The sequence below is a fragment of the Peromyscus eremicus genome, chromosome 1 (genome assembly GCF_949786415.1).
Source record: "Peromyscus eremicus chromosome 1, PerEre_H2_v1, whole genome shotgun sequence".
Classification (NCBI taxonomy): Eukaryota; Metazoa; Chordata; class Mammalia; order Rodentia; family Cricetidae; genus Peromyscus; species Peromyscus eremicus.
The window spans coordinates 191,784,825-191,811,381 of NC_081416.1; the positions used below are offsets into that span (position 1 = coordinate 191,784,825).

Genomic DNA, 26,557 nt, shown 5'->3' on the forward strand with positions numbered 1-26,557 from the left:
CAGAAGAAAATTTTGCTAACCTTAAGAGGTACATGCCTATAAAGGCACAAAATCTTAAAGAACACCAAATAGATTTGACCAGAAAAGAAAGTCCCTATACCACATAATAATCAAAACACTAAATGAACAGAACAAAGAAGGAATATTAAAAGCTGCAAAAGAGGGCTGGAGAGGTAGCTCAGAGGTTAAAAGCACTGACTACTCTTCCAGAGGTTCTGAGTTCAATTCCTAGCAACCACATGGTGGCTCACAACCATCTGTAATGAGATCTGGTGCCCTCTTCTAGACTGCTGTCATACATGCTGTATACATAATAAATAAATAAATCTTTAAAAAAAAAGCTGTGAAAGAAAAAGACCAAGTAACATATAATTCATACCTATTATAATTAACACCTGATTTCTCAATGGGACTCTAAAAGCCAGAAGGGTCTGGAGAGATGTCTTATAGACACTAAGAAACCACAGATGCAGCCCAGATTACTATACACAACAAAACTTTGAATCACCATAGATGGGGAAAACAAAATGTTCTATGACAGAACCAGATTTAAACCACTCTGTCCATAAATCTAGGTTTACAGAAGGTACTAGAAGGAAAACACCAACCCAAGGAGGTTAACTACATCCATGAAAACACAGAAAAAAATTTCACAACAGCAAAACCAAAAGAAGAGAACCACACACACAACCACCACCACCACCATCAACCACCACCACAACAAAATAATCATATAATCATTGGTCGTTGATAGCTCTCAGTATCAATAGACTCAATTCCCCAATAAAAAGACAGAGTCTAAAGGAATGAATACAAAATCGGGATCCATTCTGCTGCATACAAAAAACACTGCAACATCAAAAATAGACATTACTTCAGGATAAAGGGTTGTAAACATAATTCTAAGCAAATAGACATAGTTAGGGTTCCTATTGCTATGAAGAGACACCACGACCATGGCACCTCTTATAAAGGAAAATACCTAATTGGTGCTGGCTTACAGTTTCAGAGGTATAATCCATTGATGTCATGGCTAGAAACATGGTGGCATGCAGGCAGACATGGTGCTGGAGAAGGAACTGAGAGTTATACATCTTGATTCACATGTAGCAGAAGCAACTGTGCACCACACTGGTCATAGCTTGAACACAGGAGACCTCAAAACCCACCCCAACTGTGACACACTTCCCCCAACAAGGCCATACCTACTCCAACAAAGCCAAAGATCATTAAAGTGCCACTCCCTATCAGGTCCATTTTCTTTTAAACCATCACATGGACCTAGGAAGCAAACGTGTAGCCATTTTAATATCTGACAAAATAGAAAACTAATCGAGAGATAGGTACAAAAAAATAGATATCAATAACCCAAATAATCGAATGAAAAAAACGGAAACAGGCCTTAACAGAATTCTTAATTGAGGAATCGGAAAAGGCTGATAAATACTCAACAGACATCTGTCAGAATGGCTAAGTTCAATAACACAAGTGATAACTCATGCTGGCAAGGATGTGGAACAAGAAGAATACTCCCATTGATGGTGAGAGTACAAACTTGCATAGCCTCTACTGAAATCAATATAGCAGTTCCTCAGAAAACTGGGAATCAATCTACCTCAAGACCCAGCTATACCACTCTTGTGCATATACATAGAAGAAACTCCATTCTTCCATAAAGACACTTGATTGCCATCCCCTGTGACCCCAGTGGCTCCCTGAGACACTCTGCCAGCTCTGATTGGACTAAGATTGGACCAAGAACGGCTTCCTGAGACACAAACACCACCTGCATGGATTGGAGGAAGAGACTGGAAGATGCCAGTGCAAGAATACACTCAACAACATAAAGAGCAATATGGCACCACCAGAAACTAGTCGTTATACAACAGCAAAACCTGAACATCCCAATGTAAAAGAAGCAGAAGTTGTTAAGGACCTTAAAATCAACTTTAAGAAGATGATAGAGGAATTTAAAGAGAAAATGTAAAATTCCATTAAAGAGATCAAGAAAAATACAAACAAAAAAATTGGGAAAAATCAAATTCCTTAAAGAAAGCCAACAAAACCAAGAAAAAGCAATAAAACAGGTGAAGGAAACAGTTCAAGCCTTGAGGCAATAAAGAAGACAAAACTGTGGGAATGCTGTAAATGAAAAATCTGAGTAAATGAATACAAACTACAGGTGCAAGCATATCCAACAGAATGCAAGAGATAGAAGAGAGAATCTCTGGCGTTGAAGATATGATACAGGAAATAGATTGGTTGGTCAAAGAAAACATTACAGCCAACAAAGCCATATCAAAAAAGTCCAGGAAATCTGACACGCCATGAATAGATCAAATCAAAGAATATTAGAGATAGGACAAGGAGAAGAATATCAGCTCAAAGGCACAGAAAATATATTGAACAAAATCAAAGAAGAAAACATTCTTAACCTAATAAAGGAAATGTTTATTAAGATACAAGAAGCTTACAGAACACAAAATAGACTGGACCCCCCCCCGCAAAAGTCCCCTTACCTCATAATAATCAAACCACTAAACATACAGAATAAAGAAAGAATATCAAGAGCTGCAAAGAAAAAAAGGCCAAGTAACATATATAGGCAGACCCATCAGCATAACACCTGACATCTCATTGGAGACTCTGAAAGCCAGAAGGTCCTGGAGAGATGTTGTGCAGACACTAAGAGAGCATGGATGCCAGCCCAGACTACTACACCCAGCAAAACTTTCAGTCACCATAGAAGAAGTAAACAAGATATTTCATGAAAAACCTATCCACAAATCTAGCCCCACAGAAAGCACTAGATGGAAAACTCCAAACTAAGGAAATTAGATGCACCCAGAAAAACGCAGGCAATAAATAGTTCCACACCAGCAAATCCCAAAGAAGGGAAACACACACACACACACACACACACACACACACACACACACACACACACACCAAAAAATAACAGAAATTAACAATGGTCATTAATATCACTTAGTATCAATGGACTCAATTTGCCTACAAAAAGACACAGGCTAACAGAATGAATACAAAAATAGGATCCATCCTTTTGCTGCATTCAGGAAACATACCTCAACTTCAAAGACAGAAACTACCTTAGAATAAAGGGTTGGGAAGAGATTTTCCAATCAAATGGACTTAAGAAGCAATCTGGTGTAGCTATTCTAATATCTAACAAAATAGACTTCAAACTAAAATGAATAAAAAGAGATAAAGAAGGACATTACATATTCATCACAGGAAAAATCCGTCAAGATGAAGTCTCAGTTCTGAACTTTTATGTTCCAAATACAAGGTCACACACATATATAAAAGAAACATTGCTCAAGCTTAAATTGCACATCGAACTCCACAGACTAATAGTGGGAAACTTCAATACCCCACTCTCACCAATGGACAGGCCTGCCAGACAGAAACTTAACACAGAAATAAGGGAACTAACAGATGTAATGACTCAAATGGACATAATAGGCTTCTACAGGACATTCCACCCAAACACAAAAGAATATACCTTCTTTTCAGCATGAAACTTTCTCTAAAATTGACCACATAATCAGTCACATAGCAAATCTCAATAGATATAAATAAATTGGAATGACCCCTTGTATTGGGTCACTACGGCTTAAAGTTCAAATTCAACAACAACACAAATTACAGAAAACCTACAGCTCATGGAAACCGAATAATGCTCAACTGAATCACCATTGGGTCAAGGAAGAAATAAATGAAGAAATTAAAGACTTTCTAGAATTCAATGAAAATGAATATACAACATCCTCAAACTTATGGGACACTAAGGAAGCAGTACTAAGAGGAAAGTTCATAGTTTTAAATGCCTACATAAAGAAGTTGGAGAAATCTCAACTAGTGACATAACAGCATATCTGAAAGCTCTAGCACCAAAAGAAGAAAACTCATCCAGGAGGAATAGATGCCAGGAAATAACCAAATTGAAGGCTGAAATCAATAGAATAGAAACAGAACAGCACAAAGAATCAATGAGACAAAGAGCGGGTTCCTTAAGAAAATCAACAAGATAGACAAACCCTTATCCAAACTAACCAAAGGGCAGAGAGAGAATATCCAAATTAACAAAATCAGAAACAAAAAGGGAGACATAACAACAGACATTGAGGAAATCCAGAGAATCATCAAATCATACTTCAAAAACCTGTACTCCACAAAACTGGAAAACCTAAAAGAAATGGACAACGTTCTGGATAGGTACCACATACCACAATTAAATCAAGACCAGATAAAAAATTTAAATAGACCAATAACCCCTAAGGAAACAGAAGCGGTCATCAAAACTCTTCCAAACAAACAAACAAAAAAGCCCACAGCAAGATGGTTTCAATGCAGAATTCTACCAGAAGTTCAAAGAAGATCTAATATCAATACTCTTCAAATTGTTCCACACAATAGAAACAGAAGGAACATTGCCAAACTCTTTCTGTGAGGCTACAGTTAGCCTGATACCCAAACCACACAAAGATGCAACAAAGAAAGAGAATTACAAAACCATCTCATTCATGAATATTGATGCAAAAATACTCAATAAAATACTGGCAAACAAGATCAAAAAACACATCAAAGAAGTCATCCACTAATGATCAAGTAGGTTATATCCCAGCGATGCAGGGTTCAACATATAAAAATCTGTCAGTGTAATCCACCATATAAACAAACTGAAAGAAAAAAACCCACATGATCATATCATTAGATGCTGAAAAAGCTTTTGACAAAAATCCAACATCCCTCCATGATAAAGGACTTGGAGAGATCAGGAATACAAGGAACATACCTAACATAATAAAGGCAATTTACAGCAAGCTGACAGCCAACATAAAATTAAATGGTGAGAAACTCAAAGTAATTCCACTAAAATCAGGAACAAGACAAGGCTGTCCACTTTCCCCATATCTATTCAATATAGTACTTGAAGTTCTAGCTAGAGCAATAAGACAACAAAAGGAGATAAAGGGAATATAAATTGGAAAGGAAGAATAAAACTTTCCCTATTTGCAGATGATATGATAGTATACTTAAGTGACCCTAAAAATAACAGGGAACTCCTACAGCTGATAAACAACTTCAGTAATGTGGTGGGATACAAGATTAACTTAAAAAAAAATCAGTAGCCCTCCTATATACAAATGATAAACCAGCCAAGAAAGAAATCAGAGAACATCACCCTTTACAATAGCCACAAATAATATAAAATACCTTGGGGGTAACTCTAACCAAACAAGTAAAAGATCTGTATGACAAGAACATTAGGTCTTTGAAGAAAGAAATTGAAGAAGATATCAGAAAATGGAGAGATCCCCCATGCTCTTAGATAGGTAGGACCAACATAATAAAAAATGGCAATCTCACCAAAAGCAATCTACAGATTCAATGCAATCCCTATTAAAATCCCAAGACAATTATTCACAGACCTCAAAAGAACAATTCTCAACTTCATTTGGAAAAACAAAAAACCCAGGATAGGTAAAGCAATTCTGAACAATAAAGCAACTTCTGGAGGCATCACCATCCGTGACTTCAAGCTCTATTATAGAACTATAGTAATAAAAACAGCTTAGTATTGGCATAAAAACCGACATGTGGACAATGGAATCAAATTGAAGACCCAGACATTAATCTGCACACCTATGAACATATGATTTTTGACAATGAAGCCAAAACAATACAATGGAAAAAAGAAAGCATCTTCAACAAATGGTGCTGGCATAACTGGATGTCTACATGTAGAAGACTGCAAATAGATCCATATCTATAACCATGCACAAAACTCAAGTCCAAATGGATCAAAGACCTCAACATAAATCCAGTGACACTGAACTTGATAGAAGAAAAAGTGGGAAATAGCTTTGAATGATTGGCACAGGGGACCACTTCCTAAATATAACACTAGTAGCACAAACACTGAGAGCAACAATTAATAAATGGGACCTTCTGAAACTGAGAAGCTTCTCTAAGGCAAAGTACACAATAAATAAGACAAAACAACAGCCTACAGAATGGGAAAAATATCTTCAACAACCCCACGTCTGATAGATGGGCATGTATATATCATAAAATATATAATATATAAAGAACTCAAGAAACTAGACATCAAAATACCAAACAATCCAATTTAAAAATAGACTACAGAGCAAAACAGAGAATTCTCAACAGAAGAATCTCAAATGCCTGAAAGTCATTTAAGGAATTGCTCAATATCCTTAGTCCTCAGGGAAATGCAAATCAAAATAACTCTGAGGTTCCATCTTGCACCTGTCAGAATGGCTATGTTAAAAAACAGTGAAGATAGTTTATGTTGGAGAGGATGTGGAACAAGGGGAACACTTCTCCACTGTTGGTGGGAGTGCAAACCTGTACAGCCACTTTGGAAATCAGTGTGGTGACATCTCAGAAAATTGGGAATCAGTCTACCTCAAGTCCAAATGATACTACTCTTGGGCGTATACCCAAGTCATGTTTAATCATACCTCAAGGACACTTGCCCACCTATGTTCAGAGCAGCATTATTTGTAATAGCCAGAAGCTGGAAACAACCTAGATGCCCCTCAACCAAAGACTGGATAAGGAAAATGTAGTACATTTATCCAATGGCGTATTACTCAGCTGTAAAAAACAATGACATCATGAAATTTGCAGACAAATGGATCAAAGAGAAGGAATAGGGATTATATGAGCAAGGGGGTCAAGATCATGATGGGGAAATCTACAGAGACAATTGAACCAAGCTCATGGGAACTCATGCACTTTAAATGAACAGCTGTGGAGCCTGCATGAGACTGGATTAGGCCCTCTGCATGTGGGAGACAATTGTGTAGCTTGGTCTGTTTGAGGGGGTCCCTGGCAGTGAGATCAAGATCTATCCCTGATGCACGAGCTGGTTTTTTGGAGCTCATTATTTATGGTGGGACACCTTGCTCAGCATTGATGCAGGAGGGAGGAGCTTTGTCCTGCCTCAACTGAAGGAATGTACCAGTCTTTGCTGACTTCCCATGGGAGGCCTTATCATTTTGGAGAATGGGATAAGGGGTAGGTTGAGGGAGAGCCTGGGGGGAGAGGGAGGAGGAATAGGAGGGGAATCTATGGTTGGTATATAAAATGAATAAAAAATTTCTTAAAAAAAATCACTTGATCATCTGTGTCCATGGTAGCATTATTCACAATGTACAGAAACTAGAAATAAACTTCAGTCCCTCAACTGAAGAATGGATAGAGAAAATGTGGTACATTTACACAATGAAGTATTAATCAGCTACTAAAAAAACACAACAGCAATGAATTTTCAGGTAAATGGATGGACCTAGAAAAAAATTATCCTGAGCGAGGTAACCCAGACCCAGAACTACAAACATGGTACATTTTCACTTATAAGTGGATATTAGCTATGAAATAATAATAATGCTATAATCCACAGACCCAGAAAGGCTAAGTACCAAGAAGGGCTTTATGGAGGATACAAGAATCATTCTGAGAAGGGGAAATAGAGTAGACTTGGAATGGGTCGGGATGGGAACAGCCTGGATCAGGAAGGGGAGGAGGGAGGGAGTACAGGGAGAGATAACTAGAATTGGAGATCATTTAGGGGGTGATGCAGAAACCCAGTGCAGTAAGAATTCCCAGGAATCTACAAGTGTGATGCTAGGAAGACTCCTAGTAATAGAGCGTATGGAGCCTGAACTGGTCATCTTCAGTAACCTGACAAGGCTTCCAGTGGTGCAAATGGGACACCAACCCTTCCACAAATCCTTCAACATATAATCAATGTAAAAAAATGCTGTCTGCAAGATGTTTTGGGGGCAATGGTTGCACAGAACTTTTGGGAGTGGCCAGCCAATGACTGGTCTAATTTGAGATTCATGCCATGAAAGGGATCCCATGACAGACACTGCCTAGATGAACAGGAACCAGAGGCTGGGTAGCTCAGAGTACTAGGTTAAAAAATAAAAATCAATAAAATGATTCTTAATGATATTTAGCTCTGCTCATAGATTGGTGCCTAGCCCAATTGTCATCAGAGGGGCCCTGCTGGCAGCTGAAGAGAGAAAGAGAAAATGGAGAAACACATAGTGAATATTAAGTAGAGAGAGCCAAATTGGAGATCTCCATTGTGTCCCTCCCCTTGGAGATTGGAGAATGTCATGGAAGAGGGTGAAGAAGAATTAGAGGAGCCAGAGAGGTCAAGGACACAAGAGAACACAGACCACAGAATCAATGAGTCAGGATTTATAGGAGCTCACAGAGACTGAAGCAGCAATCACAGAGTTTGCATGAGACTTCCCTAGGTTTTCTGCAAATATGTTAAGATTTTTAGCTTGGTAATTTTGTGGGACTCCTAACAGTGATAATGGGGATGTCTCTGACTCTTTTGTCTGCTCCTGGGACCCTTTTCCTCCTACTCGATTGCCTGACTTTGTACCTAGTCTTATTTTATGTTGTTATGCTGTGTTTGGCTGATATCCCTGGGATATGCAAATGCAAACGAAAGAGGAGTGGATGGAGGAAGCTGGAAGGAGTCGAGGGAGGGGAAACTGCAGTCTGGATGTGTTAAAAATAAAAAAAATAAGAAAATATAATAAAAAAGAGTCTACTCAATATTACAAATATATCACAACATAAGTGATTGACTTTATAAGTAGTATGAAATAATTCAAAAAGTAAAATTTTTCCTGGTACATTAAACATTGAATATAAAATGGGTTCAAAGGGCTAGTAGAAAAAATAAAATGAACAAAATAATTTATAAATTAGATGCAAAGGGTCAATTAACATAACATTTTTATAAAAAGAAATCAGAATGCTATTCTAATCCTGAGCTTGGGTAGGGAAATCCAGAATGGGTTAGTGGACATGAGGAAGCAAAAGTCCTGGAAGATGAGGAAGACAAAGAGCATTATCAGTGATGAACTTATACAGATCTATGTCATATGAAATTAAAAGGCAGAATTAATAATGGTGAAGGGAGGGTCCGTGAAAGGGTCCTGGGGAGGTAGGAGAAAAAAATATACCCAACATACAACAAATACCATATGAATCTTTAAAAAATTGACTTTGTAAGCAAATAAAGCCACTAAAGTGGAGGAGTGTCTTAGTTTGCTTTCTACTACTGTGATAAACATCATGGCCAAAATACCTGTTAAGGAATGGCATGGCTTCCTTTACATCTTACAAGCCATTATAAAGTAAAGCGTGGGCAGGATGTCAAGTTAGGAACCTAGAGGCAGAAACTAAAGAACGTGTGGAGGAATACAACTTAGTGGTTTGCAGGCTGTGGCTTGCTCAGCCTGCCTTCTTATAAAACCCAAGTTCCCCTGCCCATACTTTGGTAATACCCACAGAGGGCTGACCCCTCCCACATCATTTATTAATCAAAAAGTGCAATATACAATGCCTACAGGTAATCTGATGGAGGAATTTTCATAACTGAAGTTGCCTCCTCCAAGACGATCAGAGACTGTTTAAAATCAACAAAAAATTAAGCAGTGCAAGGGGGCATGGAAGTTAAGTGGATGATGAGGGGTGAAAGAGGAAGATAGGACAGAGATAAGTTTAAAAAGTTCCCCAATGACTACCCAAGGGAGACCTTATTCTCCATGAGGAGGGAGTGGGATGGGGGTAGGTGGGGGAGCAGGAGAAGAGGAGGGAGAGGAAACAAGTTGGTATGTAAAAGGAAAAAAATCTTTTTTAATAAAAAATTATAATATATATATAAAGCTCCCCAATGGCAAATTAGGTGACAGTGTAACATACTGGGGTCTTCATACCAACATATAAAAGAGTGAATTAACCTGAAACTAAAGTGTAGCTAGAGTTTTCCTGCCTGGCCCATGGTCAGGAGAAATCTCTATCACCCTCCAGTCCCACAGCCACTCAGACCCAACCAAGTAAACACAGAGACTTATATTGGCTACAAACTGTATGGCCGTGGCAGGCTTCTTGCTAACTGTTCTTATAGCTTAAATTAATCCATTTCCATTAATCTATACCTTGCCACATGGCTCGTGGCTTACCGGCATCTTCACATGCAGCTTGTCATCATGGCGGCTGGCAGTGTCTCTCTCACCCAGTTTCCTGTTCTCTCAATTCTCCTCTCTATTAGTCCCGCCTATACTTCCTGCCTGGCCACTGGCCAATCAGTGATTTATTTATTGACCAATCAGCAACACAGTTGACATACAGACCATCCCACAGCACTAAATGTGGTGGTATTTTACTTGTACTGAAATGTGATTTTAATTGTATGTTAATAAATAAAGTTGCCTGGGGGTCAGAGCTATTAGAGCCATAGCAAGTGCGTGGTGGTGGTGGCGCATGCCTTTAAGGACCTGGATGGCGGTACATACAGGCAGTGACAAGGCAGTCACGTGTTTAGGTTTACAACCAATGAGAAGGCAGAACAGCTAGACTATATAAAGACATACACACAGGAAGTAGGTCCCTTTCGGAGAGCTCTCTTGACTGAAGAGGATCACTGAAGCAGGAAGGGTGAGGCTCTTAGCTCTGACCTCTTGGCTTTCTTCTCTGAATCAGTTCTGTGTATCTTATTTAATAAGACAGTTGGTTACATCTACATTTGGCTCCCAACGTGACAAGAATCCATTAAAAACTGCTTAACTTGGCTTGGCGGTAGGTCCGGTTTCCCGCCAGGGTGGCCGGCTCCCTAGCCTGGCCCAGGTCGGCTTGGCATCAGGCTGGAATAACCTTGAGCTACTTGCTTAAAGCCAGTGCAAAAACAACTCAGGCCTGCCCTGCCGAACAGGGCCCCTGCCTGTAAAGCCAATGCATGTGGTTGGAGCTTAAGGTAGCCAGAGCCAAGGCTTGACTAAGCTCAAGCGGGAACGTGGCTGGATTCAAGCTCTTAGGCAGAACTTGCGGCTACAGTTCTTGCGTGCTCTCTCTCTCTCTCTCTCACTCTCTCTCTCTCTCTCTCTGGACTCACAACTCAGACACTAGGTGGCTGTTTTGAAATTCCCTCAGATTGGTATTGTTCTATGAGGACTTGGTAAGTCACTTAACATATCAGATATTTTAAAGGAAACTATCTAAAAGAAAAATTTTTTTCCACATTAAAAAAAAATGGGTTTTCTGTGTACATTGGAAGAAAATTGGGCTTTGTTTGCAATTTTAGACAGTCTGACAATGGAACAGCTATATGAGAAGATTAATGTTGATTGAATTATGCATTTTATTACTATGCTTATCCTTATTTTACTATTTAAAAAGATAGTCAATTTAAGTGCCAGGGTGACAGCTTTAGAAAAACCTGTTAAACCTGTAAAAACTCAGACAGAAGAAACTAACAGTGAAGTTGCTTCAAGATTAGATCATAGGGTTACAGAAAGAAAGCCTGTTTTCACACAGTCACCCTTAGTTTGTCCAGTAACCGTACAGCAGTTGCCTGATCAAATGACTACACAAAATATTTGGGCTCCAATTGAAATGTTAGATTTATGAAGGTTTAAGGAGGCAATAGTATCTTATGGCATGCATTCCCCATATGTAAAACAAATGTTAAACTCTTGGTCAACATATAATAGGATTGTACCACAGGACTGGCGGGAGCTGGCACAAGCTGTTCTTGAACCCAGTCAAAGGCTTCAGTGGCTAACTTGGTTCAAGGATGAAGCTAAAAACATAGAAAAACAGTGGAGGGATAAAGGAATACAAGTCTGCCAGGATCAGCTTATTGGAGAAGGTCAATATGCTTCAGCACAAACACAATGTTTATATGATGTCCAAACCCTAATTTTATGTCGAACAGCAGCCTTGAATGCATGGGACAGAGTTGAGGAACCAGGAAAAAAAACTGAGTCATTTACAAAGGTTGTACAAGGCCCAAAAGAATCTTTCACAGATTTTTTACAAAGACTGGCTTCAGCAGTAAAGAGAATGGTCCCGGATTCAGAAGCTAGTAAGATAATAATTGAATCTTTGGCCTTTGAGAATGCGAATGCAGCATGCAAAACAATAATCAGGCCGTTAAAGGCAAGGTCTGCACCTTTAGAAGATTGGATTAGAGACATCATTTGAAAAGGGACTGTAAACAGGTCATTCCTAGAAACAATGTTTCTTCAAGGAACAATGGCAACAGAATGCCCCTTCCTTCTGGAGTGTGCAGAAGGTGTGGTAAGGGAAAACACTGGACCAATGAATGTAGATCAACAAGGGACAGACAGGGTAATCCTTTGCCTCAGTCTTCGGGAAACTCCCAGAGGGGCCTCATGCAGGCCCCAATAGCAAATCCAGTTCAAACCTTTCCTGCAGTCATAGAGGAAACCCCTACTCAGAGCAATTAAATAACCAAAGGCCTATTGGGATAAGTCGTGCTGGTCAGGATGATGAAACAGAGAGAATAGAAAATTCAGGAGAAAACATAAAGAAATTTTTTGGCAAACTTCTATTAATGAACAAAGACCAAAATTATCAATAAAAATAAATGGTGTTTTGTTGTCTGGTCCGGTAGACACAGGTGCAGACGTTACCATAATTGCACCAGAATTTTGGCATCCAACTTGGCCTCTTCAGGAGGTAAACGTTCAACTGTTAGGAATTGGGACATTATCTCAGGTGAAGCAGAGTGCAAGATGGCACGAATATATAGGTCCAGAAGGACAGAGAGGAAAATTAAAACCATATGTAGCTAACATAGCTATGAATCTGTGGGGTCGAGACTTGTTGCAACAATGGAATACTCAGATTAACATCCCTCCAATCTCAGAAACAAATCATAAACTAGCACATGTTTCTGAGAGAAATATTAGAAGGCAATATTCTGAATGGTCACCAGCCATCCATATTATACAAGAACAGGGCACAACAACTGATGATCTTCCAAAGACAACAACAGCTCTACCTTTAAAATGGTTGACAGACAAGCCTGTATGGGTCCAGCAATGGCCTTTAACAACAGAGAAACTCCAGGCTTTAGAAGAGCTGGTAGAAGAACAGGTAAATGCTCAGCATATTGAGGAATCAACCAGCCCTTGGAATTCTCCTGTATTTGTTATTAAAAAGAAATCTGGTAAATGGAGAATGGTAACAGACCTTAGAGCAATTAACAAAGTAATTCAGCCAATGGGCTCTCTACAATCTGGAATTCCTTTGCCTACTCTGTTACCAAAAGGATGGCCTCTCATAGTTATTGATTTAAAAGACTGTTTCTTTTCAATACCCTTACAAGAAAAAGACAGAGAAAGATTTGCTTTCACAGTGCCTACTTATAATAATTCTCAACTGGTTAAAAGATTTCAGTGGAGGGTCCTCCCACAGGGAATGTTGAATAGCCCAACTCTGTGCCAATATTTTGTACAACAGCCATTGGAAGTGATACGTAAAAAATTTCCTAAATCTATAATTTATCATTATATGGATGATATTTTACTAGCTGACTCAAATGCAGATACTTTAGAAAGAATGTTTGAAGAAGTAAAGAAAATTTTGCCTTGCTGGGGATTACAAATTGCTCCTGAAAAGATACAAAGAGGAGATTCTATTAATTATTTAGGATATAAAATAGAGCTACAAAAAATTAGAACCCAAAAGGTGCAAATTAGGAGAGATAGACTACAGACTCTTAATGACTTTCAAAGATTATTTGGAGATATTTCTCATCTATGAACTATTGTTGTTGTAAAAAATGATGAACTGCATAATTTGTTCAAAACCTTGGAAGGTGACAAGGACTTAAGTAGTCCAAGAGAATTATCACCTGAAGCTGAGAAAGAATTGGCCTTGGTAGAAAAGAAAGTACATGAAGGGCATGTAGATCATATTGATCCAAAGCTGGATTGCATTTTGGTTATCTTACCTTCTAGGCATTCTCCTACAGGAATATTAGTACAGAGGGAAGATATTATATTAGAATGGATATTTTTACCTAATAAACCAAACAAAAAATTAAAAACTTATGTGGAAAAAATCTCTGACTTGATTTGGAAAGGAAAATTGAGACTTCGTCAATTAGCAGGAATAGACCCAGCAGAAATTGTCGTACCTTTAACTAAGGAGGACATTGAAAAATTATGGACAGAAAATGAACCTTGGCAAAGAGCTTGCAGTAATTTTTTGGGAGAAATTAACAGCAAATATCCCAAAGGTGATAGAATTGATCTTATAAAGAGAGCTGATTGGATCTTGCCTCGAATTGTACGGGAAAAGCCCATATCTGGAGTTCGTACATTTTATACAGATGCCAACAAACAAGGAAAGGCAGGTTACAAATCAGAAAATTTAAGTAAAGTGGTTCAAAGTCCTTATAATTCAGTTCAAAAATCAGAACTGTATGCTATTCTGTTGGTATTAATGGATTTTTCAGAACCTCTCAACATAGTAACTGACTCTCAGTATGCTGAAAGAGTAGTATTACATATTGAGACTGCAGAATTTATCCCTGATGCTTCAGAATTAACTTCACTACTTATTCAATTACAAGATACAATCAGGAAAAGGAGTCATCCTTTATATATAACTCACATTCGATCCCATACTGGTCTGCCAGGCCCTCTAGCACAAGGCAATGATGAGAGTGATAAGTTATTAATAGGAAATGTGCTGGAGGCCTCAGAATTTCATAAAAAACATCATGTCAATAGTAAAGGTTTAAAAAAGGATTTTTCCATAACCTGGCAACAAGCCAAAGAAATAGTAAAGAAATGTCCTACTTGTTCCTTCTACAATCAAACGCCTTTACCAGCAGGATGTAACCCAAAGGGTACTCAAAGGAATGAAATCTGGCAGATGGATGTGTTTCACTTTGCAGAATTTGGAAAACTGAAATATGTACATCACACTATCGATACTTATTCAGGATTTCAGTGGGCAACTGCTTTGAGTTCTGAAAAAGCTGATTCTGTAATCACTCATTTGCTACAAGTTATGGCCATCATGGGTATACCTGCACAAATCAAAACTGACAATGCTCCATCATATGTCTCTGTTAAAATGAAACAGTTTTTTGCTTATTACAATATAAAGCATATTACAGGCATACCACATAATCCTACAGGTCAAGCAGTTATAGAAAGATCAAACAGAACTCTAAAGGATATGCTAAATAAACAGAAAGGGGTAACAAAAACCCCCAGAAATAGACTGCATAATGCTCTATTAACTTTGAATTTTCTTAATGCCAATGAGAAAGGAACAACAGCTGCAGAGAGACGTTGGATAATAGAAAAAGCTACAGAATTAAATCAGCCTATATACTTTAAGGATGTGCTGACCTCAGAATGGAAACCAGGGTATGTGTTACATTGGGGACGAGGTTTTGCTTTTGTTTCTACAGGAGAAGATAAGCTGTGGGTACCATCAAAATTGATAAAGGTTCGATTTGAACAAGAGAAACCTCTTAATTATAGGAGGTGATAGCTCATCAACCAACATGAACATCCAATTTAAACTAACTTATACCAGTAACACATGTCTTTTCATTTAATCAGATAATAACTTGCCAAAAAGGAACATCCCCAAAATTAGTCTTGGGGAAAGGTTTTTGTTTTCGTCTTTTAGGAGAATGAAGGTTAAGGAATCTGAAGAACACTGAACAAATGAGACAACTGAAGAAAAGGGACAAATCATCTATCCCAGGAAACTGAGTGAAACAGCATATGGGTATATATTATCTAAAAAATTTTATGTCTTCCTAAATGTTTGTTTCTGCTTTTCTCTAAAGATTTAACACTATTGGTCTTCTAATAGTCCCAGTCCAATTAAAATTTAAAGCTGACTTTGGAGTTGGAGAATGGTTCTCTCCTTCTTTAAACTCATGCATGTTGTTAAAAGGAAAATGAAAACTCCCTATATCATGCCAGAATAAAAGAGCCATCTTCTGCTATGGGAGAGGAGAAAAGCCAAATTAATTAAGGGACTATTCTATTACTAGTCTCAACTCTTTGATTCTATTCTGATTCTTTAAACTTTTCTTAAAGTATAAATTTTATATCAAAATTTACAAGATTAATATATATAGATATATATATATATACATTTTAAATTTGTTAAGATATGAATGGTCATATAGAGTACTAATTAATTCTAGAAAAAAGGCTTCAATTAGCTGCATATATATGTCTTTGTGTTCGAGTCTCTTATCAGTTTTCTGCAGGAAATCATGGCCAGGCCTAATATCAACTGAAGTCTCCAGGAAGAAGTTGGGGCCCCACAACAACAACAATTCCACGTGGACAATAATAACATCACTAAGCTGACAAATATCATCTACAGATCAGCTTTGAACTACAAGGTGCTCAGAGCAATTTTGAGATGACTAGCTGAGATGATCCAGTCTCAAAGACTACTTGAATAAGGACTTGAGATAAACTCTGAACTTTGGCATTATACACAGAATGGATAATGAAGGATATAGTTACCTTTCCTAGAATTTGACAATTAACCTAAAATTTTTCTTTCAGGATAAAGATAACTTTGCCCATACCCAGCAGGAAGCAATTTTAAGAATACGACGCCCACATTCCCAAAGAGGTGGTATGGGGCGGGTGGTTTTTTGGTCTTTTTAATGGGTTTTGGGTCTGGGATAATTTTCATTGTTTAGGGGGGTTGGTTACAAGTTGTTGTCAAGGGTTAGGAAAAAGACTAAGCAGATTAGATTTAAGGTTCTTGTTTTAAAAAAAAAGAGAGAAAGAAAGAAGAAAAAGACAATTACTAATTTTAAATACTTTACATTGGATTGGATTGTTTTATATTGTATACAAATTATATATATTGAAATTGATATTGTTAGAAAATGCTATATGTATATTTCTAATTGTACTTATACCGTTCATTTAACAATGCAATTTTCTGATCCTTGAATGTTATTATTACCAACTATTAGGATATAAAGAAATGATAGTTAGTAGTTAGACATTACAATAGAATTTGTAGTCATATTAGTAGGTCCCTTTCGGAGAGCTCTCTTGACTGAAGAGGATCACTGAAGCAGGAAGGGTGAGGCTCTTAGCTCTGACCTCTTGGCTTTCTTCTCTGAATCGGCTCTGTGTATCTTATTTAATAAGACGGTTGGTTACATCTACACTGAAGCCTGTTTTTGACATAAAGATGGCGTTTTCTTGACTTCATTTGTGATTTTCAAAGGTCATAACACAAACATATGAAAGATTTAATGTTTCTACAGGGAAATGCTGAATCCTCCATCAGGGCTGCTCATGAACATGCAAGAAATCTCAATGAACTGAAACTCTATGAAATCCCAGGAAACTGGAAAGTGGAGTGCGTGGAGCTTGGCTTCAGTATGATTTTTGAGCCATTCCAACTTGGAACACAAAGGAATTTAAACAATAAGCCAGAATAAAAATATCTTGTTTGAGCCGGGCGGTGGTGGCGCACGCCTTTAATCTCAGCACTTGGGAGGCAGAGGCAGGCGGATCTCTGTGAGTTCGAGGCCAGCCTGGGCTACCAAGTGAGTTCCAGGAAAGGCGCAAAGCTACACAGAGAAACCCTGTCTCAAAAAAAAAATACCTTGTTTGAAAACTATTTTTACAACAAAACAAATGCAGAATGTTCTGAGATTGTCTTCCAATTTAGCTCTGTATTCTATGATAGCCTTGGGCATGATGACTGCATCATAGAAGCTGTGATGACTCATGACTGCTCCATGAGTTCAGGCCTATAAGTCTCCCTTATGGAAGAACTCTCCAGCAGTACATGAGCCTCTTAGGGCCTTGAAGAGACACTTAACCCATCCTTCCCATCCCTCACGATTTTACTGCTAACAGTGAACTAGCTTGGGACATCTCAAATGTGTGTCCGTATCCAAGGGGTTTCTGCACAGTGTATGTGGTGATATTGTGTCCCCCAATATATTGTGCACCCTAATAAACTTATCTGGGGTCAGAGAACAGAACAGCCACTAGATAGACATAGAGGCCAGAAAATGGTGGCACACACACCTTTAATCCTAGCATTCTGGAGGCAGAGATCCATCCAGATCTCTGTGAGTTCAAAGCCACACTGGAAACAGTCAGGCATGGTGACACACACCTTTAATCTCAGGAAGTGATGGCAGAAAGCAGAAAGTTATGTAAGGCATGAAAACCAGGAACTAGAGCTAGGTTAAGCTTTTAGGCTTTTGAGCAGCAGTTCAGCTGAGATCCTTTCGGATGAGGACACAGAGGGTTCCAGTTTGAGGAAACGAGATCAACTGAGGAGTTGGTGAGGTGAGGTGGCTGTGGTTTGTGTTCTGTCTCACTGATCTTTCAGTGTTCACCCCAATACCTGGCCCTGGGTTTGTTTTATTAACAAGACCTTCTAAGATTCATGTTACAGTGTAGATTTTTAAAGTTGTCAATGCATCCGTCTTTGAGTCATTTCTATTCCTGTATCTAACACCTATTCCATATTTTTGTAAGTAACACCTTCTATTTACATATTCTTGTCAATAAAACTCATTGGTTCAGCAAGTGGGGCTTTAGTGTTCTCTAACTATTGTTTCTCATCAGTTTCCCATCTGGAGTAGATAGAAATTTGTCTATATTTCACCCAGAATTGTGTCTCACAACAACACCTGTGACTGAAGGACAATATAGGGAACGCTATATGGGCTTATATAACAGGAATTGGATGGAGTTATTTTCTCAGTTGAATTTCCCTCTTCCTCAGTTATTAGGTATTGTTTCAAATTGTCTAGAAATGCTAACCAGTAAAAGGGAATGGAGTTCAAGTGGATGAAAAGTGGGTACGGAAGTAATTAATAAAAAATTCAGGGGTTGGGGATTTAGCTCAGTGGTAGAGCGCTTGCCTAGCAAGCGCAAGGCCCTGGGTTTGGTCCTCAGCTCTGAAAAAAAGAAAAGAAAAAAAAAAACAAAAGCCTCTTACTGCCTGTCTTCTGAATCCATGAGACATGAAGTTTTAATGAGATCTGTCTGAGGGCCTTACAAGAAGAGAAGCTGAGTGATATAAATAACAATTCCCTTTGAGACAGAGATTGTGGAAATCAAGATAAATAGAAATATCTGTATTTGAGAGATGGGCTGATCACATGTAAAGTATTGGAGTAAACCTGTTGTGTAGTATTTTCCTTACATTTAAAACCTTACATTTTGGAGGAAGCTTGTTTGATCACAGGATGCTAAAAGCAGGTGAAACAACAGGATATTTTATGATAGAGTGTGTACTGCCAAGTTTAATAACACAATGCCCTAAGGGGACATGAAACATTCCATCCACCCTGTAGGATTGCTCCTTAAGCTCAGGAAGTAAACAACTGAACGGATTCAGGAAGTAAGTGAAAGGCACAAGATTGACAGGGCCCCTTGTCCTCAGGCATAAATAAGAGGTTAGGACTGAGGACAGAATTTTTTTTTAAAGGGGTGCTGCTTAGTAAGTCTCAGACATCTTAGATGCTTGGAAGAGGCAGAATAGTCAAGCAACCAGGACAAGCAGACATCAGAACTGAACATAAGAAGCAAAGAACAGCCATACTTACTGAAAAAGACTTGGGCCAAATAAAAACCTGGAAGTAACATTCTGAAAACTGTTCGTCTGCCTTTAAGCTTTTCAATGCACCCGAGGTTTACAGCTTTTGTGAGCCATCATGGATGGGTTTTGTTGATATTGATGTGTTAGAGCATTTTCTCTCTCATATCTAATCCTAACCCATATTCTATAAGTCACTCCATTAACAATGATTACCAAACATCCACCAAGTAGATGTTTCTGTCAATCGACTGTGGTCTGTCATCGGGTCCCAGCCTGAAAAAAGAACTTTGTTCATATCTCCCAGCAATGGTGTCTCAAAACAATTCCTAGGACAGAGAGAAAATGAAGGAAAGGAGAGGAAAGGATTGGTCCTCAGATTTCTAGTAGGTGATACCAATCTTCCCATGCAGGGCAAGCCTTTATTCACAAGCAAGTTAAGAAGGAAGTAATTTCAGTAAGTCCCTGGTACAAGGCTGAAGGCTTTTTAGAGTTCCATGGAGAGACACAAACTTTGTGAGGCTGGATATACTGCAACAGATCTTAATGGATCAGACCCATATTTAAGTAATTATCACAGTGTAGGAGCTGGAAACAAAGAAACAACAAAATAGGGCTTATCTAGATGAATCATAATAATTGTGTAAGTATTTTTCACTGGGTTTCTTTTTATCTTTGTGTTTTTTTTTTTTTGAGACAGGGTTTCTCTATATAGCTTTGGAGCCTGTCCTGGAACTCACTCTGTAGACCAGGTTAGTCTCGAACTCACAGAGACCCACCTGCCTCTACCTCCCAAGTGCTGGGGAATTAAAGGTGTGTGCCACCACTACCCAGCTCTTTTTTTTTTTCATTTAAAGAGTTTATTGTTTATGGCTTTCTTATTTTTATATTAATTTTAATTTCTCCCTTGCAAATTTCTTACATGTATGCAATACATCTTCATCATATCCACATTTCACTACCCTATCAAACATTATCCCAAGACCCCTTCCATAACACCCTCCTGCAGACTTCATATTAGTCTTTTTTGATATTCTATTTGCTTAATTATTTGGCCATTTTAGCTTAGTGCTATGAATATATGCATGGGTATGTGGTCATTCACTGGGAGATAAAGAGTCCACCAGTGTCCACACGCCCAAAGAAAACAGACTCTTCCTTCTGTAGTAGCCAACAATTGTTCATAGCTCCTCAGCCAGAGGTGAGATATTAGTAGTTCCTTACCTCTGCCATGCTGCAATTTTAATTGACTCACTATTTTCAGGTCTTCTATATAACTGTAGCTACTGTGAGTTCATGTGTGCTACAACTGTGTCATTACCCAAAGACAGGATTTAAAGCTATTATTCGCTGGTCTTTACAATATTTCCACCCACTCTTCTGCAAAGTTGCCTCACTTTTTAGTTTAACGGTCAGTACATAAGTTCCATCTACAGCTAAACACTCTCATTTGCTCATTCTAGTACTTTCAACAATAATGCTTCTCTATATTTATTACTACCCACTATAATAAGCTTCTCTTAAACAAGTTTGGGAGCAGCATAAACTCTGAAATAAACCTAAGTAATTAAGGAAGTTTGACAACATGGACAATTAGCAAGACAATTATCAGGGTATTCTCATTGGGTCCTAAGAGTTTACTTTCCTGTGGTTTGAACAATGTTCCCAGTCCCAGGAATGAATTTTCTCCCATGGACTGATCTAAAACCCAATCAAAAGAGCACTTGGTTACCCCATAAAAAGTATTGTCAATATAGCTCCAGTCGCACATCTTGTCAGGCAGGTCAGTATTGTAGTATCAGGGTCCATTAGAAAATAGAACATTGGAATCTTTTCTTCCCAGGCAAGCTGGTTAGCACATTCTAGCATTGTGTAAGCGAGTCAGTAGCCTGGCCAGTTCATGACTGATTTCTCTATCTTCTGCACTAAAATCATGAGCTGGCTGCACCAACAGGGAATTATGATACAGTTATGGAGGGGAACTAAGAGCAATATCAAAGGCTGAATTTCTCTGGAGGCCTCTTGGGACTCTGGGACTGGTAACTAGTATGCAGATAATCTTAATAGTTTGGGTTCTTCCAGAAAAAAATCATCAAGTAGATGATGACTACCTGTGAGTCTTTAAAGAGCTTCAAAATCAAACAATCCATACTGTAAAAATGTGAATAACATGCAACCATGGGAAATTCCCACCCATCTAGGTACTTTGTCACATTTCTTAATCTTCTAGTAACAAACATATTGGAGTAACTGATGAAGATGTGGTATAAAAATATAATTCTAGAGTCTGGGAAAATTCTCAGTGAGAAAAACCAGGAATTCGAGGAGACAAAAAAGATACTGTCAGTACTTTCCATGTCAGACCCAAGTGTTTCCACTTCCTTTCCCATGAGATACTCTCTCCATCCCAAGTTCAAAGACTTGGAAGAGAATCTTTGATCCCTCCAACATTCGCTTAAGTCGTGTTGTACAGAAACTTGTGATTGTCTCAGCTAACTATCAACTAGGGGGAAAGTTCTAAAAAAAGTTCATAGCTGATCATTTCCCATTGCTACTGAAGGTGAAATGATAATTGCAAGTCTGAGGGGAGATGAGGTCACAGAATCAAAGACTTATATATCAGGAATTGGCTGGCTGTATCCAGCTGACCAGATACATGTGGCCACAGTGCTGAGATCAGCATCTGGGTAAGAACACAGTGAGTGTAACTGATTGCCATCTGAGAGGCAGGGTCCAAAGGAAAAAACTGTCAGAGTCACTGTACATAGTCAGAGAAGAAAAATAATGTAAGTAATGTGTAAAATTGATCTGAAATTAATAATACTTTATTGATATTATGCACAATTTTCATGTATTGGTCTTTTTCCCCACAAGACTGAGAGTACATGATATATGATGATCGTAATTGTTTGAAAAGGGTCATTGAAACTATTCCTAATATCAGTCATTTGAGGACTTGTATGCCTCTTCTGTTGTTGAGAGATGGTTGCCTATTTGCAAATAACCCATCATGATATAGGCTACTGTTGCATTATAATTACAGAAATGCACAAAAATTAACTGAGGTAGTTCTATATTTACTTACATTTTAATTAATCAACAAAATTAATCTTTACAACTACGTGAATTTTTATTGCATCAAAAAAGTGAATCTATCTCTCTCTCTCTCTCTCTCTCTCTCTCTCTCTCTCTCTCACTCTCTCTCTCTTGCCACTCAGCCAGTTTTAGAACCCCATTTTAGTCTTAACTGGAGTGTGAATTTATAAAGAGTTGGCCTCACTAACCCTCATTCAAGCTTTTTCATTTTTATAATATAAGTTATGGTAGTGGCTTCCCCACATGCCGTAACAGGTGTAAAGTCATCTTGTACATAGAGCCAGGCCCTGTACATGATGTATGAAGATAAATTCACAGAATAAGCCAGCAACCTCCCAAGGAAAGAAAATTCTGCTGAATACTTATACTGAGACTCATTATGAATGACACAATACATGTAACCTCTGGCATCATCTTCCCATGCAGGACCCTCAGGCTGACAGCAGGACCTGTCAATCTTCTTGTCACAGACTGTGGTAGGAGTTCTGGGCAACTCCTATCTCCTCCACCGTTATCTGTTGTTTCACTTCAGGGAGTACAGGTTAAGGTCCACAGACTGCATTCTGATGCACTTGACTATAGCCAACATCTTAAGTCTGTCCTGTAAAGGGGTACCCCAGATAATAGCTGTGTTTGGATGGAAAGACTTCCTCAGTGATTTTGGATGCAAAGGGCTTTTCTACCTCCACAGAGTGGGTAAAGGTGTGTCCATAGGCAGCACTAGCTTCCTGAGTGTCGTCCAGGCCATCACCATCAGTCCAAGGGACTCCAGGTGGGCAGAGTTTAAAGGAAGAACACACAAATACATTGGGTCTTCTGTGTACCTGAGCTGGATCCTGTACATGTTTGCCAGTAGTTTTAATCTTGTGTATGTGAGAGCAAAATATAGCAAGAACAACACAGCAAACCTAGAAGATCTGGGATACTGTGCTGCTGATAATCTTGATAAAACCAGTGACATAGTGTACATAACCTTCCTGTCGGTTCCTGATTTTCTCTTTGTGGGGCTCATGGTCTGGGCCAGTGCCTACATGGTTTTCATCCTGCACAGACACAAGCAGAGGATGCAATACATGCCCAGGTCCAAGGTCTCCTCTAGGTCTTCCCCTGAGTCCAGAGCCACCAAAACTGTCCTTCTCCTGGTGAGCACCTTTGTGTTCTTTTACACACTCTCCTGCATATTTATCATCTGTTTAGCTTTTTTTCTTAATCTCAGTTGGCTCCTGGTGAGTGTGTCTGTGTTAGTTGCTGGGTGTTTCCCAACTGTCAGCCCCTTCCTGCTCATGAGCCATTTCTCCAGTACATCCTGTTGTCTGCTTTCTCTGAAAAAGAAATAAAATATGATAATAAAAATAACTATTTTAAGACAAACAAGTAAATTGAAAATTTTTCACAATTTTATTGCATACGTGGTCATATCCACACAATTATATGTGTAGCATAACATACATATAATAACGATATAGACAGTTTCTTTAAACTACTCTGTTAACTGTGCATATTTTCATATAAATATATGAATGTGTTTATATACACATACCTGTGAACATGCATTTACTCAGATAATATTCATTATCTGTCCCATAGTAGTTCGAAATATTTTGTGCAACTCATATAAATTTGAGAGGGAAATTTCAAAATGAACATACATTTTATGTTTTATTTTGCTCTTTTATTGCAGATAATCCGCAGATACTGATAAAGGGACTATTTATTTAGAAATTATATTGGGGAGAACAACTCACTAAACAGGATAAAGCAAAGTTGTGGCAGAGTCCTGGAAGGCTGATGTCCTGTCCCATGCAGCCCCGGTCACCTGAGTCAGTCCGCACCATCCAAGGCCACAATGGAGAGAAGAGACTGAGGCATAGGTGTCCCTGAGGTCTTTTTTTTTAGAAATTTTTTATTCATTTTACATACCAATCACAGATTCTCCTCTCTTCCCTCCTCCAGCCTCTCCTCCCATCCCGGTATCCTGCCCCCCATTCCCTCCTCCAACAAGGTAAAGCCTCCCATGAGGAGTAAGAAGAGCTTGGTACATTCAGCAGAGGCAGGTGCAAGCCCCTCCCCCTGCATCAAGGCTGTGTAAGGTGTCCCACCATAGGTAGTAGGCTTCAAAAAGCCAACTCATGCACCAGGGATGCATCAGTAGGTGCATCCAGATCCTACTGCCAGGGGGCCGGTCTTCAGCTGTCCCCGAGGCCACGCCCTAGGGGCTGGTAACTCAAGGTTATAGGGGGATCAGGTACCCACTACACTTTTTGTTTTACACTATTACTAATTATTTTATTAACATAAAAATTAATGATCTGTTGACATATTGGGTGACTTGTTAAATAAAATTATTTTCACTTATTGTTATGTTTATAGTTAACGCATGTTTATAAAACAGCCAATGAACTCAATCAAGCAATATTAGTCCTGTACAGCTCTCATCAGTATTATATCACAAAATAATGAGAATTTACACCTATGTCTCCATCAATCTCCCATTCTACTTTATTTTAATCTCTTAATTTCTGTTTTTAAAATTTATTTTCATAATGATTCATCTTGTTTTAAAAAAACATGACTCAACTTTATCTTTATTTAAAGGTTATATTTTCCAACAAGACATTTTATGACATTAGACCACTGTGTTTTCATTTTCACCCTAAAGTTCTAAATTACTGATCTTTATGTTTTAAACATCTGTGTATGAGTCAGCCATGCACTGATCAATATTTTCTAGACTGGGCACTCCTCTACATTTGCCCCACAAATGGAGACACGTTGCTGTCAGACTCAAAGATGCTCTGCCCACTTTAGCTTTCCAACATGGCGGTGGTACGTTTTCCGCCAGCTCTGGGAGCCATCAACTCTCAGAAATAGTGGGTCTATGCTTTTATCAAAGCAGCGTGTAGCCCAGAAACCTTTTTTTTTTTGTTGTTGTTTTGTTTTGTACTAGCAAAGGCTAAATCCACCACACAGCTTAATGTGCCACTTGCAGAGGCCTCATTCCTGCCATACTGCAGGTCAAGCATGCACGCCAGGAACCCGCCATAGTAGCTCAAACATGCAGGCTGCTGCTAGCTTGAAAGAGACAATTAGGAGCTGTTTTTAGCTCCGTTTTAGAATCTTTTTACTCAGGTTTTAGGTGGAAACTCTTGCCCCACATTGGGCGCCATTTATAGCTTGAGTTTTCCTGCCTGGCCCACAGTCAGGGCAAATCTCTCTAACCTGCCAGTCCCACAGCCTCTCAGACCCAACCAAGTAAACACAGAGACTTATATTTGTTACAAACTGTATGGCCATGGCAGGCTTCTTGCTAACTGTTCTTATAGCTTAAATTAATCCATTTTCATTAATCTATACCTTGCCACATGGCTCATGGCTTACCGGGATCTTCACATGCGGCTTGTCATGGTGGCGGCTGGCAGTGTCTCCCTCACCCAGCTTCCTGTTCTCTCAATTTTCCTCTCTGTTAGTCCCGCCTATACTTCCTGCCTGGCCACTGGCCAATCAGTGATTTATTTATTGACCAATCAGCAACACATTTGACATACAGACCATCCCACAGCAATGAATCCCGTGAATTAAAATATGATAAAATTGTATGTATTTTCTCATGTCTGTGGTGGAATTCCCCCATCTTTGTAACAGAGCCCCATTGTAAGCTTTCTTCTCTCAACACATGTGTGCTGTGTTTTGGGGAGTACTCCATACACTAACCAGACATTTCCTGTATTGGGAGCTGAATCACTAGTGTGATGATGCAGAGATGCTGGAACCTTTAGGATGTTTAGTTCAAGAGATTGTTTACAGATTTGGGGGAAATTACCCTTTCAGGAGATCTGAGCTCATCTGTGCAGTGTGTTATTTTGCTCAGCATCGGATTTTCCCCAGAGTTGGTCACATGATTAAGCTCCCTTTGATTTCTCTCTAGTCTTGTGAGGTCTTCTGGACGTATTCCAAGCAACAATAAAACTGTCTAATCTAAGACCTTCTCTAC

At 38.8% G+C, this 26,557-nt stretch overlaps 1 protein-coding gene across 1 annotated transcript; it reads left to right on the forward strand.

The window, feature by feature from the left end:
• Positions 1 to 1,855: 1,855 nt before the first annotated feature.
• On the forward strand, positions 1,856 to 23,903 carry LOC131903927 (vomeronasal type-1 receptor 4-like). The gene is made up of 2 exons (XM_059254810.1): positions 1,856 to 1,909; positions 23,010 to 23,903. The coding sequence occupies exons 1-2, from the start codon at positions 1,856 to 1,858 to the stop codon at positions 23,901 to 23,903; spliced, it is 948 nt and encodes a 315-aa protein (XP_059110793.1).
• The last annotated feature ends 2,654 nt before the right edge of the window (positions 23,904 to 26,557 follow it).

What these genes read in the sequence shown, in the direction of transcription:
- LOC131903927 (XM_059254810.1), top strand. Translation starts at nt 1,856, where the DNA reads ATGGCACCACCAGAAACTAGTCGTTATACAACAGCAAAACCTGAACAT. An exon ending in CAAAACCTGAACATCCCAAT is followed by an intron (nt 1,910 to 23,009) that starts GTAAAAGAAGCA and finishes TCAGGCTGACAG; the next exon opens with CAGGACCTGTCAATCTTCTT.